The sequence below is a fragment of the Chrysoperla carnea genome, chromosome 1 (genome assembly GCF_905475395.1).
Source record: "Chrysoperla carnea chromosome 1, inChrCarn1.1, whole genome shotgun sequence".
NCBI lineage: Eukaryota > Metazoa > Arthropoda > Insecta > Neuroptera > Chrysopidae > Chrysoperla > Chrysoperla carnea.
The window spans coordinates 80,279,510-80,292,379 of record NC_058337.1 but is presented as its reverse complement, the minus strand read 5'-3'; the positions used below and the strand labels follow the sequence as shown (position 1 = coordinate 80,292,379).

Genomic DNA, 12,870 nt, shown 5'->3' with positions numbered 1-12,870 from the left:
CGGTACTGGCAATGTTTATTGACTCAATAAATGCCAAAAATTTGGGTGATCACGATTTGAACAGACGCTTAAAAAAAGTATACAAAGTATATTGACTTGTTCTTCAATAAATATTTTTTTTCTATCAATATATTTTATTTAATATACTTCTCAGACGCGATCAATATATTGTTCAATGTTGACATTGGTCGAATGATATTGACTCTGTAAAAGGCTAGCCTTAGACGGAAAATAAAAACCCTCATCAAGCAAGATTATTAACAGATATTGAAAGTTGATAAAATTATTAGGCATAAAAAATCTTTCAATTACATGCAATTTTTCGTCAATCTTTTAGAATAGTGCATGATTAGATGCGTAGGTAAGAAGTACAAGATTTTTGTGAACATAAGAACTTTTGATCAGAATAATCCCAATTACATTTTATTGTGCATTAGAAAAAGTTCCACAGAAAATCATTTTCCTAGTCATATAGGTACTATAAATATAATATGTGAAGCTTTGAGCACCCGTAGCTCGAAAAATACTCGTTAAAAAGTTTTGTGACCATGAGAGTTTTTGATTAGACTGATCTAAAGAACAATTTGGGGGCGATTTAAAAGTTTTACACAAAGCCATTTTCCTAGTCATATAATTAAAACTATACTATATCCATTTCCGGTTGTCTGTCTGTCATCACGATTACTCGAAAACGAAAAGAGATATCAAGCTGAAATTTTTAAAATGTACTGAGGACGTAAAAAGTGAGGTCAAGTTCGTAAATGAGCAACATAGGTCACTTGGATCTTGTAAATCGTTAGAGATAGGACAAAAGTTTAAATTAAAAAATTTTCCTTATAAAAAAATTACCAACTTTTGTTTTTGGAACATTTTTTCGTAAATATCACTGTTTACACGTGAGGGCGCAAATTAGGCGTAAATTGAATAGTATGTAATTATGGGAATATCAGTTATGTATGTGTGAGATGTATGTATGTGTAATGTGATAGAGTCATCAACACTGTCTATGCATGGTATTTCAACAATTAACTCAGTCAATTGTGTGTTCTCACTTGTTTTATTTTGGGTCATTACACGCTTCTTAAAAAAATAAATTCAAAGAAAATAATTGCTCTAACTTACTATATTATTTACGAGATGAATCTCATATAATAATAAAATCTTTATCTTTAACAAGTGAAAAGAAACAATTGCCTGAGTTAATTGTTGAAATACCATGCATAGTCAGTGTTGATTTCTTTATCACATAACACATACAAAAATGTATAGACAGGGTTGATGCGCAATCGTTTGTTTTTTTGACGTCACGTAAATAACAAAAGATATTCACTTTTAAATAGACACACACGCAACTGATATTCCTATATTAATACATACTATAAAATTTGCACCTAATTAACGCCTTCGTGGGTAAACAGTGATGTTTACAAAAAAATGTTTCAAACAAAAGTTTTTTATTTTTTTATAAGGAACATTTTTTACATTTAAACTTTTGTTCTATCTCTAACGGTTCACAAGATGGGTCCTACGGACCCAAGACCCAATTGACCTATGTTGCTCATTTACGAAATTGACCTCACTTTTTACGTCCTGAGTACGCTGTAAAAATTTCAATTCGATATCTTTTTTCGTTTTTGAGTTATCGTGTCCACAGACGGACGGACGGACGGACAACCGGAAATGGACTAATTAGGTGATTTTATGAACAGCTATGACAAAATTTTTTTCCTAGCATCATTATTTTTAAGCGTTACAAACTTGGGACTAAACTTAATATACTATGTATATTTCATATATGCATGGTATAAAAATACAAATGCATTCAATAAAAGTTGAAAATCAAAACTTATGTTTCCGATTGTGTGATGGGCGAAAAATGGCTCTATCAACCCACCTCCTTAATAATAGGAACTTATCAAATAATAATTTTTTTCTGTTAACAGCTCAAAAACACATTTTTTATATTGTTTTATTTTTTGTTATATGAAGTTTTTGACAAATATTTATTATTGTTGGATTTTCACATGTTTTTGATCACTTCTAAACTAAATATGATGATTATGCAATGCACTTTGTTTATCCTTACTTCCTTCCTATATATATACAGGATGACTACAAGTTGGCTACATTCGGAAAACTTTTTTATTTTAAGGGTTACGAAAAAAAGTTATTCTTTATAAAAATTTCTGTTTCCGAAAATATTAATATTCGCTATTCAATTTTGACATCGAATGTACAGGGTGTAAATTTAAAAAGTTCGACAGAAATGTTAATGGTTGTTTATAGACGTAGAACATTTAGAACAGATAATAAGAGAAACGGTTCAAGAAATAACTCCCGAGATATATAGGAGTGTATTTAAAAAATTTTTTAACAGTTAACAGTTTCATGTATGGAAAGCGAAGGTGGATGCGTTGAGGCAAAAACGAACTGAAGATAACTGTTTTTACTCACGTCATAGTTTTATAAGTAGAAAGTAGTCAAAACATTCCCATCGTTAACAATTCATTCTTAAACAGTTATCTTCAGTTTGCTTTTGCCTCAACGTATCCACCTTCGTGTTCCATACATGTAATTGATCCATTACAAAATTGTTTAAATACACTCCTACATATCTCGGGAGTGATTTCTTGAACTGCTTCCCTTCTTATCTGTTCCAATGGTCTACATATCTACGCCCGTGAACATTGCTATCGAACTTTCTCAATTTGTGTTTCACCCTGTACATTCGATGTCAAAAGTGAATAGCTGAATGTTAATATTTTCGAAAGCAGAGATTTTTATAAAGACAAACTTTTTTCGTAAACCTTATAATAAATAAGTTTTCCATATTATGTAGCCAACTTAAGTACACATTCTGTATATATATAATATATAATATTATAAATGCGAAAATAACTCGGCCTGTGTGTTACGCAATTACACCTAAACTACTGAACCGATTTAAATGAAATTTGGTACAGAGCTTTTCTAGAGCCTGAGAAAACACATAGGCTTAATGTAAAAATGCCATTTTTTAAAGCTAGAAGCTTGAAACTTATTTATTTGGGCTTTTGATTAGATAGGTATAAATAAATACGACATTCAAAGTTTGTGAAAATTTTACCCTAAAGGGGGTAAAAATAGGAGGTGAAAGATGTTCATTTAGAAAGGTGAAAGCAATAGAGTTATGAACTAGGCCACAGCTTTCGAGATATATGCCTTCAAGATATAGTTGTAGGTACTAGGTACTTAACCGATTTGAAAAATTATTTAACGTATAGAAATGGGCTGTTTTCAAAAAAATTAGTGTTTCACACCAAAATGATAAAATAGACGAAATTGCGAAAAAAAGGAATGTATATGAAGTGAAGGTTATAACACAATAATCTATGTATTTAAAATTGAAGTTGCCGAGCGAAGTGGGTCGTTCAATGTTACTAGAGACTTGAGTTAAGTTTCATTATAATTGTTAGAGGGAGAGTTCAAGACAAGAAGTCAATAGTTTGATAATATTATATAAATACGTATTTCGAGGGTCATGTAATCATAATCTACATGAATTAGCTAGTCGTAATTACTCTTATAAATAGAATTGCTACTCGTTGCTATTGGTTGTGCGCGTAGTCATGGTAGGGACAATAAAAACGATGCCAGCGCTTCCAATGAAAAATTTTGGCGATAAAGGAGGCTGTTATGACTAATTTGCAATTCTTTACATGTTAATGTTATAGAAAATGTCAAATTAAAATTATTGAAAAACACTAATTAATTAAACTTAATGCATTAAAAATTGTGAAAATAAGAAATCAAATTGCAAAAACATTATTTTTCAAATGTTAATTATCATAATTATTTATTTAAATTTGTGAGACAATAATATTAAATTTTCAACGTAAGTCGTAAATGCAATCCATACAATTATATATACATCCATACAATTCTATAATTAGTGTATCGTTACCATGAAAACGCCTCCAAAAACACTCACGCACGTTGCGAATAGCTATAACCACGAGTAGCATTCACTTTTATTCGATAAATCTTAGGGTTATTTTATTATCTTTGATAATACTTATAATTTAATATTTGGTTCGACCATATACAACAGCCTGATCAAAAGTCTATCATTGACTATAGCTTTTATATTACCACAGATATCAAATCTATTTGGCTGAAATTGGCATCTTTAACCTAAGAAGAGATGTCAATCGATAACTTGAGCTGTATCCAGCCGGTTTCCGTGGTTATATTAATTTATTTAATTTTTGTTGCCAAATTTTTTGACAAAAAATTAACTGAAAAAGCAATAAAAAATTTATAACGAAATTTAGGGATACTGGGAAATGAAAATAAATAAAAAGAATAAAAAAAACTTTTATTCAATCAATATAATTGTTTTATTGTTAATTCATCTTGTTTCTAATATTTTTTAACATATAAAACTGTTGAGGGCTACTAATTTCAAGATTTACACACATTTTTAAATTTTCCGAAATTATACTTTTTTTTTAGTTTACTTAGAACTTAATAATATCTAAACTTATTTATTTATTTTTTTTTTTATGGAGAAGAGAGGAGGTTTTGTGATTACAAATTAATCACTTGAATTGCACAATTTAAATAAAATAATAACATTAAAATCGAAAAATTAAAATCATATGTTAGTTGCTTTGTTTTGTTTTTTTGTAGCTAGTAGCTAGATTTCATAAGAGCTATTCAAGTGAGTAATTTGTTTGGATGAAATAAAAAAAAATAAAAAAGTATGCAAATGTTCTTATTTATATAATTAATGACAAAAAAAAAAAATTGATGAAGAAAGACAGACGATCATCAAGCATCATAAATACGAACCAATCAATTTAGCTTTCTGATCACGGAATCATTTTTAATTACATTTTTTGTTCAAACTAAGTAGTAGATAAATGATTTTTAAATAAACAGTGACACAAAGTTTCTAAATATTAATCCTTTTTATCTAGATACCAATTTTCTAAAGTTTTTATTCGAATAGTTGAATAAAAAAAGCATTTAACAAGTTGTTTGCAATCAATAGTAACCTAAATCCACTAAATATACAAATCTGGATACTTTTAGTGTACCGATATTCTTAAGACCAATCAATTCTAAGTTCGGAGATAAATCTATCTCCAAAAATTTGATAGTCGAGTCGATTATGACTATATTTATTTGCAAAACAAAATATGATAAGGTCTAATAATATCCAAAATTTTAATTTACGTTTATTTATATCAGTATCCAGATAACTTTGTATCAATTTTTACTTTTCAAATGTAATTGTATCAGTGTTTAAGATACATGCTGTTATCTACATCCAAAAAAAGTACCTAAGTATATTACATCACTGGAAACAAAAAGAAACAAAAAATTCCAAAAAAATGCTGGAATTCACAAGAACAGCAACCAAGACTGTATTCATCATTAGTAGAAACTTCTATTTTTATTCTCCCATTGCAAATGAATTTATATGCGCCGTGTTAGGTTAGGTGAATTTAGTTTGTAAAAAATCATTGACCGCGAACTTGAAGATTTATTTTATTATAAATAGATAGATATATATTACAGACCTTTTATCAAATCTTCTATTTAAAATAGACTCTAAGTTGAGTAAGAGCTTTCTTTTTTATCTCAAAAATAAATAAAATTATCTTTAAAAACAAAATTTACATTCTTTTTTAATTTAAACTTGTTTTTGAGATCAGTGTTCAAGCCCTAGCAACAGAAAATACTTTTTATATGTTAAAATTTTAATTTCTGAAAATAAAATTTATAAGTAGTGAACGTTTTATATTGTAGACTTTTTATTAAACCAACACGAACTGGTGAAAATTCTACGCTTATATGGAACAATTTTAAAAATATTTACATCACGCTAAATTCTCCAACCTGGCGGTCTTATGCAAACCAGCATTTTAATTTCGCAATAATTCAAAAAGACGCCTCTCAAGAAATAATGAGTTTAATAATCAAATCAGCTAAAATTTTTATATAATGTTATTCTAGCCATTTTGTACACATATAAAAACTTTATAATTTTGATAACGACAATATACTTGCTTATTATAAACCTAGTCTCAAATTATTTTCACAGAATTTATTTGTCAAAAAGAAAGTCTTTGGTCGTTCATTTAAATTCAAAACTTCCCTCACACGAAATTTAAACGCAGACTAGACAATCATATTCAGCAAAAAAAAAGGTTGTTTAATCAATTTTGCGAAGGATCGTTATAAAATGTTTTTTTTCAGGGATCGTAAGTGGAGAAGTTTATATAGAATGGCTAGAATTACAAAATATTATTACTAAAACCCCTTATTCATTTATTTTGAGAGAAATCCTATTCATTTAATACTCTCTAACTCGTGTTGGTTTAAAAAAAGAAAATGACTTAAAATTATTATTTTATAAACAAAAAATGTAATTGAAATTCTCCGAGCTATACACATGAACTTTGAAGGATGCTAAATCGATTGGATGTATGCATAACATAAATTGTTCTATCTTACAACAAAAAAAGAATAAAAAGATTCAAAGATTGTATAGAAAAAAAGAAAAAATATTTGTAAAAGTAAAAAATATTTGTAAATTTATACAACGATACACAGAGTTATTTAAACGAGTTCATTCGAATTCACACAACTCTGAATTGTTTAATTTTAAACTGTGGAATTACATTTCTACTAAGCCATTTTCTCAATAAGAACTACTGTTTTTTGTTTGTGATGTTAGTCCACTCCGCGATCAATGAGAGAGATAGATGTGGTTTGATGAGGAGACGAATCAAATTGCGTCCAATCCAAATTGCGTCCACGTTGCTTGTTTCCGATGGAATGCGATATGTAGTAAGAAGATGGTGGTGTTTTTTTTTTAAATCTAATTTTGTTTATAACTGAATTAAGAAATCATAAAATTTTCTAATAATAAAATTCAAAAAGGAGGAGGGGATATAATTTTTACGCATTCATACTTTTTGACGTAGCAAAAAAACTTAACTCTAGAGTTCTTGTTTCAGATATTTAAGTCAGTTTTGATATTTTTTTTTATATATAATTATTTTTATATATAGAGTCCAAGTTTTGTGTCCACCTATTGTAAAAATAATTCTAAATTTGTGGGATTTTTCTCAAAAATTGTTGTCATGTTGTTGTAATTGTTGTTTTTTTTACTATTTGCATTAATTAATAATTATTAATATTATTATATTTTATAAATTTCTTGACAGTTTTTCTTATATATAATCACTATATTTTTTAACTCCTGGTAGTTTGTTTTCTTTTTTAATACCCATTTCAATTTTTCGATCACACTAAAAATTTATTAATCCACTCGGATTAAATTTTTTAATTATATTTTTTAATATTTTTTTGTTTTGTTTTGATTTTTTTTTTAAGTTAAATTCTTCAATTTGAAATGGTTTTTTGTAGTTGTTGAAGTAAAATGGTTGAACTCTCGAATTAAACAACAGCGTGCTGTTAGTGCACTTCTGATGATTCTGGTTTCTGCGAATGATGATTTGAAGGATCCGGCGTACTTAATGGTTGCTGTAACAAGACAAATATTTGATTAGTAAAAGTCTTATAAAAAAAGTGACTGCGTTTGGTCGATGTATGTGCTCAAATGTTTTGATCAAATCCTATTGAGCGCAATAAATTTAACAATTCCTAGTTCCTAGATTTACTGAACCATATATCGGCAAAACGCAGTCATTATTATTATTTCAAGCAATAAATATTCTTTTGATTATGCTGATAATTATTTATTATGAGTTGCTTAATTTTTCGATTTAACTAACTCATTATATTTATCTACCAATGGAGCGGTAACACAATGAACACTCTATTTTTGATATAAATACACAGAAATGTGTCTGAATCATGTTATTTACAATTTTGAATCTATTCACAACCGCTCAATCTATACACAAACCGCTCAATCTATACACAACCGCTCAACAGTGAGAGGGAAGAAGAGCCTAAAAATTCAGAAACATATGGCTGAGCATTAAAGCTCACTTAACACCATTGTGATATCTATGAGCCACTATTGATTCGATTTCGCTCAAGGAAATATGCATGTGCATTTTTGAGTCATTCTTGCTCAAATATGATGACATTTTTAAAGTTAATTTGTTTTAAAATTCTGCTTTCCTCCTAAACTTGTGTATGTTTAAAAGCAAAATATGGAAATGCAGCCTCATTCCAAGCAAAGGTTGAACAATTTTGTCATCAACACAGTTTTTGTGAACTCATACAAGTAGTGAAAAATTAAATAGGATCATTCTCTATTTTAATGAAGCTTTCAAAGAGCATAGCTCTTTGATCTATTGAGTGCATTTCTAATTTTAAATTTCTCTTTTACATAATTTAAAATTAAAATCTATTTAAAATTTTTCTGATTTAAAATCTTTTAAATTTTCCTTTTTTTAAATTATTTCATTGTTCTTTCATGCAAGTTTTATTTTAAAAGATATTGAAGTTCCATAAGACAGAAAGGTTTAAAGATTTTATAGAGTTGTGATTTCAGTGGAGTGATATTTTTATTATGTTTTTAGAAAATTTTAAAAAATGTTTGTCGAAATGTAAACTTTAAATTTTTGAAGAGAAATTTTTATGGGATTAATCAAGAGTTATGGCAAAAAACTTAAAGTGGTTAAAGTTAATTATATATTATAATACACGTAATTACCTTAAATTTTTAGCCATAATTCTGGATCCCATTTCGGTCTCCCTCTAAAAATTTCAGGATTTAAAATTTATAAGATTACAAAACACTGATCTGTAAACATACTTGATAAATCTAATAAAAAAGATTGAGCTATAAAATTGTAGTATTTTTATAAATTAAATGGTAAGGCTCAAACATAAAAAATATTGAATATTTGTGAAAATTGAATCATCGTAGTTATAAACAATATTCAGAATTAATCAGTGATGAGGCTTCAAGGCCTTTCATAACATTTTAATTTCGTTAACTTGATTCATTAATTTAAAAAATATCTACTAACGACAGACAAAAATTAATTAAATTAAAAAAAATTATTGAAATTTAATTTTATATAGAAATTTTTATACTTACGATGGCATGTGACAAAACTGGAGCACCAGCCGCACTTGCAGGAGCCGCCGCTGCTCCTGGAGGTTGCGCTACTGAATGGGGTACTTCATGTGGGGTCGTGGAATGCGCCTGTTGTACTGGCAATGCACCTGCATAATAGCCACCATTGATACCTGCCGCTGGCGATACTAAAACAGTAAATTTAGTTCCCCAAAATATTAAAAGATCATCTTGTCAAGTAACAAATTTTAAGGTATCCATAGACTTTTTTTTCGCTAGTTAATAGTTATTTAATTAAACAAATTTAATTAGAGGGATATAAGTGTATGACTGAAAGTCATTATTTTTCCCGCAATTATCCCTTAGTATGTATGCCTGATGAAATATTTTTCTTTAAAACAGTTTTTAATTTTAATAAGAAACAGTATTTAAAACAATAAATTGGTGTGACAAAAATAATTACATAGTACGTTAAAGCTTCTATAATTTTGATTGTAGCCACACCAAGTGTGTCTACGTAAGTTACATTCAGTTCCATCTAACTAGGGTACATATTCGATGCAAGAAATTAATATTTCTATTGTTTCGTTGAATGCAGATGAATTAATCTGGATTTAAATATCCATCTGATCTAAACACACAAGATCAAAGACAAAACAAAATTTACGTAATCGCTAGAATTAACCACCAAGAGTAATTTTTCAAATACAGTAAATTGAAATATCTATTTATCTCCATAATTTTAGGCAGGTTTCAACTATCGGTTAGAATTATTAGAATCATCGATGGAATGAATATATGTAATAAGAAAAACTAACCATGAAGAATGTCGTCTAGGGATATCTTTAGTAAAAATTTCAATTAGCAAAAATACTTACCATTCATGCCTTCAGGATATCCAGCAGTACCCATAAAGTACTCTTTATTCACACAATTCCGTAAACATTCTGGAATACGTCCTACAATAGCTCTACGTATTTCACTTGCAGCCATTTCTCGTAATTCTGTTGCCGAAGCATCACTGTAAAAGGCGGCATGAGGCGTACATAATAAATTAGGGGCTTCTTTTAACGGCCCTTGTAACACATTATACGGTTCATTTTCATGTACATCAAGTGCAGCGGCTCGAATTCGTCCTTGCTTTAATGCTGTTGCCAATGAGTCATCATCAACTAAACCACCTCGTGCAGTGTTTACTAGAAATGCTCCAGGTCTCATTTGTTTAATTGTATATTCATTTATTAAATGATGATTGTGCTCGTTTAGCGTGCAATGCAAAGATACACAGTCTGATTGGAATAATAAATCTTGTAGAGTATATACTCGTGTTAATCCAAGTGATTTTTCTATGCCGTCTGGAAGGTATGGATCATAAAAAATCACATTAAATCCGAATGCTTTTGCTCGTAATGCTACTGCTGAACCAATTCGTCCTAGTCCTACTATTCCTAATGTGTCCCCTCGTATTCTAGCGCAACCTTGAGCTGCTTCACGTACTTGTTCAGGACCTGTTCAAAAACAAACAAAACAATTATTAGTATAAATATTTAAAACGATTGTTCAACCATTTTTTCATTGTGCTTTACAAAACTTGACATCTCAAATGATTTTTTTAAAGCAACTGAAAAAAATGCTTCCACAGTCTGGATAAAATATCAGACTAGTGCATGATCATATTTCCTTATTTAGAACCAAATTTCTATTCAATTATATTTAAGTGTTCTTTGAAATAATTACTCAAAATTTAATAACGTTTGCTATAAAAATGATATGTTTATAAACACTAATTGATTTTCGATCCATTATGTTCTTTCTACGGTCTTCCCATTTCCGATCTACGTAGCGCTACTAGTGCTATTTATATTACTTATAACTTCTGTAAAACTAATTAATTATGCTCAAGAAAACGATAATTTATGGAATACAGGAGATAAATAAGTTTTATCACTTCAACAGTATTATCGTCAACCAAAACCTCTTGAAAATTGGGAGTACTCAATTTTTTTTTCGATCCTTCGCCTTCTCCGATCGCATTGATTGACCAGCAGCAGTAAATTGATCAGATAGCTCAGGTACCATTGATCAATCCATCGGCGTTTATCGTCAGACATCCGAACGATTATTAGGATTGATAGGTTAAGTAGCAAGATAAAATAATATGGAAATGAGAAAACATTCGTCTCGATATTCTTATAAAATGTCATAGTAGGTGAACATTGAACACATGCGAAATTTTTTATTTCATCTCTTTCATCGCTTAATATTGTTGGTTAGGAACTAAAATATTAACGTCCATAAAAAAAGGACATAAAAAGTATCGATTGTTTTATTTTCTTATTACCTGTGAATTTTTTCCCTTCTCGAACCATATTTGCTAACCAATATGTGCGTCTATATAAATTTAGTATAAGACATAATGTCGTATCTGCGACTTCTTCCACACCATAACCAGGTACGTTGCACACAGCAATACCAAGCTCGCCTGCTGCTTTCACATCAATATTATCAACACCCGAACCAATTCGTACAATAATTCGTAATGTTTTAAATTTTTCCAAATCTTCTTTTGTTAGTATAATTGTATGCCACATTAAAGCCCCAACAGCTTCATTCAATACTTTCTCATGTATTTCTGACGTACTTTGAGCATCACAAAATGCGACTGTGGCAACATCTTTTAATATTGGCATTTCAATTGAACAGTCTCTGCCATCTAATAATGCAACTAACGGTCGCGTTTGCATTGGACCATTTGCAATTGGTCCGCGTAAATTATCCATACGTGGTCTTTTGGGCATCATTTTGCGCTTGTCCATTTGTATAAAAACTACAGCGTATTAATTTATTTAAAAATAAAAACTAAATTTTTCTTTATTTTTTTTAATTTGTTTAAAAATTTTTATTTATTTATTTCTTTTATAAAGATTTTTCTTTTTATTGCATAGAAAAATATATTTTTCTGAGAAAATTATTTACACAATAAAAAATAAAATAAAAAATAAAAAAAATATTATCTTAGTAAAAAAACAACTAAGTCCAATTTTTTAAAATCAATAGCTTTCGTTTTATTCAACTGAAAGCTGTATCGTAAATATTTGTTAAGTCACACTTCGCGATTGATAATCCACTCCATTGTGCTGCATGAAGAGGCTTTCAACCTGTAACAAGAAAAAATGTTATTAGATTATTTCTAATCGAAACAAACAATGTCCTATTTTCAAAATATTCGTATAAAATATGTGATTTTTCATTTAAAATCTTTTCGAATTATTTTTTTCTTTAATTAGTCACAAATTAAACGACTTACAACAAACTACTAACATGGGGTCTTACTGACATTAATAAATGTAAACATAATTTTTTAAATTGTTAGATCAGAAAAAAATCCCTTTTTTTGGCAATAATAATAAAAAAATTAATTTAATTTGGTGCATAAATAAATATTATATATCATCCAAATAAAATTTCAGTAACTTCTTCGTTATACACAATGCTCAAAGAACTTAAACAAGTAGTAATACGTTTTCGTTAGAATTCGAATATCTTTTTCTTTAAAATTTAAAGACGTTCACGCGTCAACAATATTAGTAGAGAAATAAAAAACAATATGATAATGCGATAATTTAAATGATTTTCTATGATTTAAGACAGGAAAAATAACCTGTTATCGAATTAATTTAAATTTTTTTAAAGTTTAAAAAATGACAAAGTTTTAACATGGGACTAAATGAAAAATATAAATCGATATTTTTCAAAAATTATATCGATAACCATACTTGAAACTTTTACCAGTTAATAATTATTTAAACTTTTAATAG

General features: G+C 28.6%; 1 protein-coding gene across 4 annotated transcripts; it reads right to left on the bottom strand.

Annotated features, from left to right (window-relative positions):
* Positions 1–7,344: 7,344 nt before the first annotated feature.
* Positions 7,345–11,917, bottom strand: LOC123305699 (C-terminal-binding protein). 4 transcript variants are annotated; one of them, XM_044887490.1, is made up of 5 exons: positions 11,394–11,917; positions 9,931–10,560; positions 9,074–9,246; positions 8,684–8,727; positions 7,438–7,539 (listed from the first exon to the last, which is right to left on the bottom strand). In XM_044887490.1, exons 1-5 carry the CDS (start codon positions 11,866–11,868, stop codon positions 7,530–7,532), a joined length of 1,332 nt encoding a protein of 443 aa, XP_044743425.1. In that variant the 5' UTR covers positions 11,869–11,917; the 3' UTR covers positions 7,438–7,529. The 4 variants fall into 4 exon arrangements, with proteins under 4 accessions (XP_044743423.1, XP_044743424.1, XP_044743426.1 ...); XM_044887488.1 differs by lacking the exon at positions 8,684–8,727 and having other exon boundaries at positions 7,345–7,539; XM_044887489.1 differs by lacking the exon at positions 8,684–8,727 and having other exon boundaries at positions 7,345–7,539; positions 9,074–9,240.
* Between the last annotated feature and the right edge of the window lie 953 nt (positions 11,918–12,870).

What these genes read in the sequence shown, in the direction of transcription:
- LOC123305699 (XM_044887488.1), bottom strand. Translation starts at nt 11,868, where the DNA reads ATGGACAAGCGCAAAATGATGCCCAAAAGACCACGTATGGATAATTTA. An exon ending in ATATCCTGAAGGCATGAATG is followed by an intron (nt 9,247 to 9,930) that starts GTAAGTATTTTT and finishes CTAAATTTACTG; the next exon opens with TTTTAGTATCGCCAGCGGCA. An exon ending in CAGTTTTGTCACATGCCATC is followed by an intron (nt 7,540 to 9,073) that starts GTAAGTATAAAA and finishes GTCTTGTTACAG; the next exon opens with CAACCATTAAGTACGCCGGA.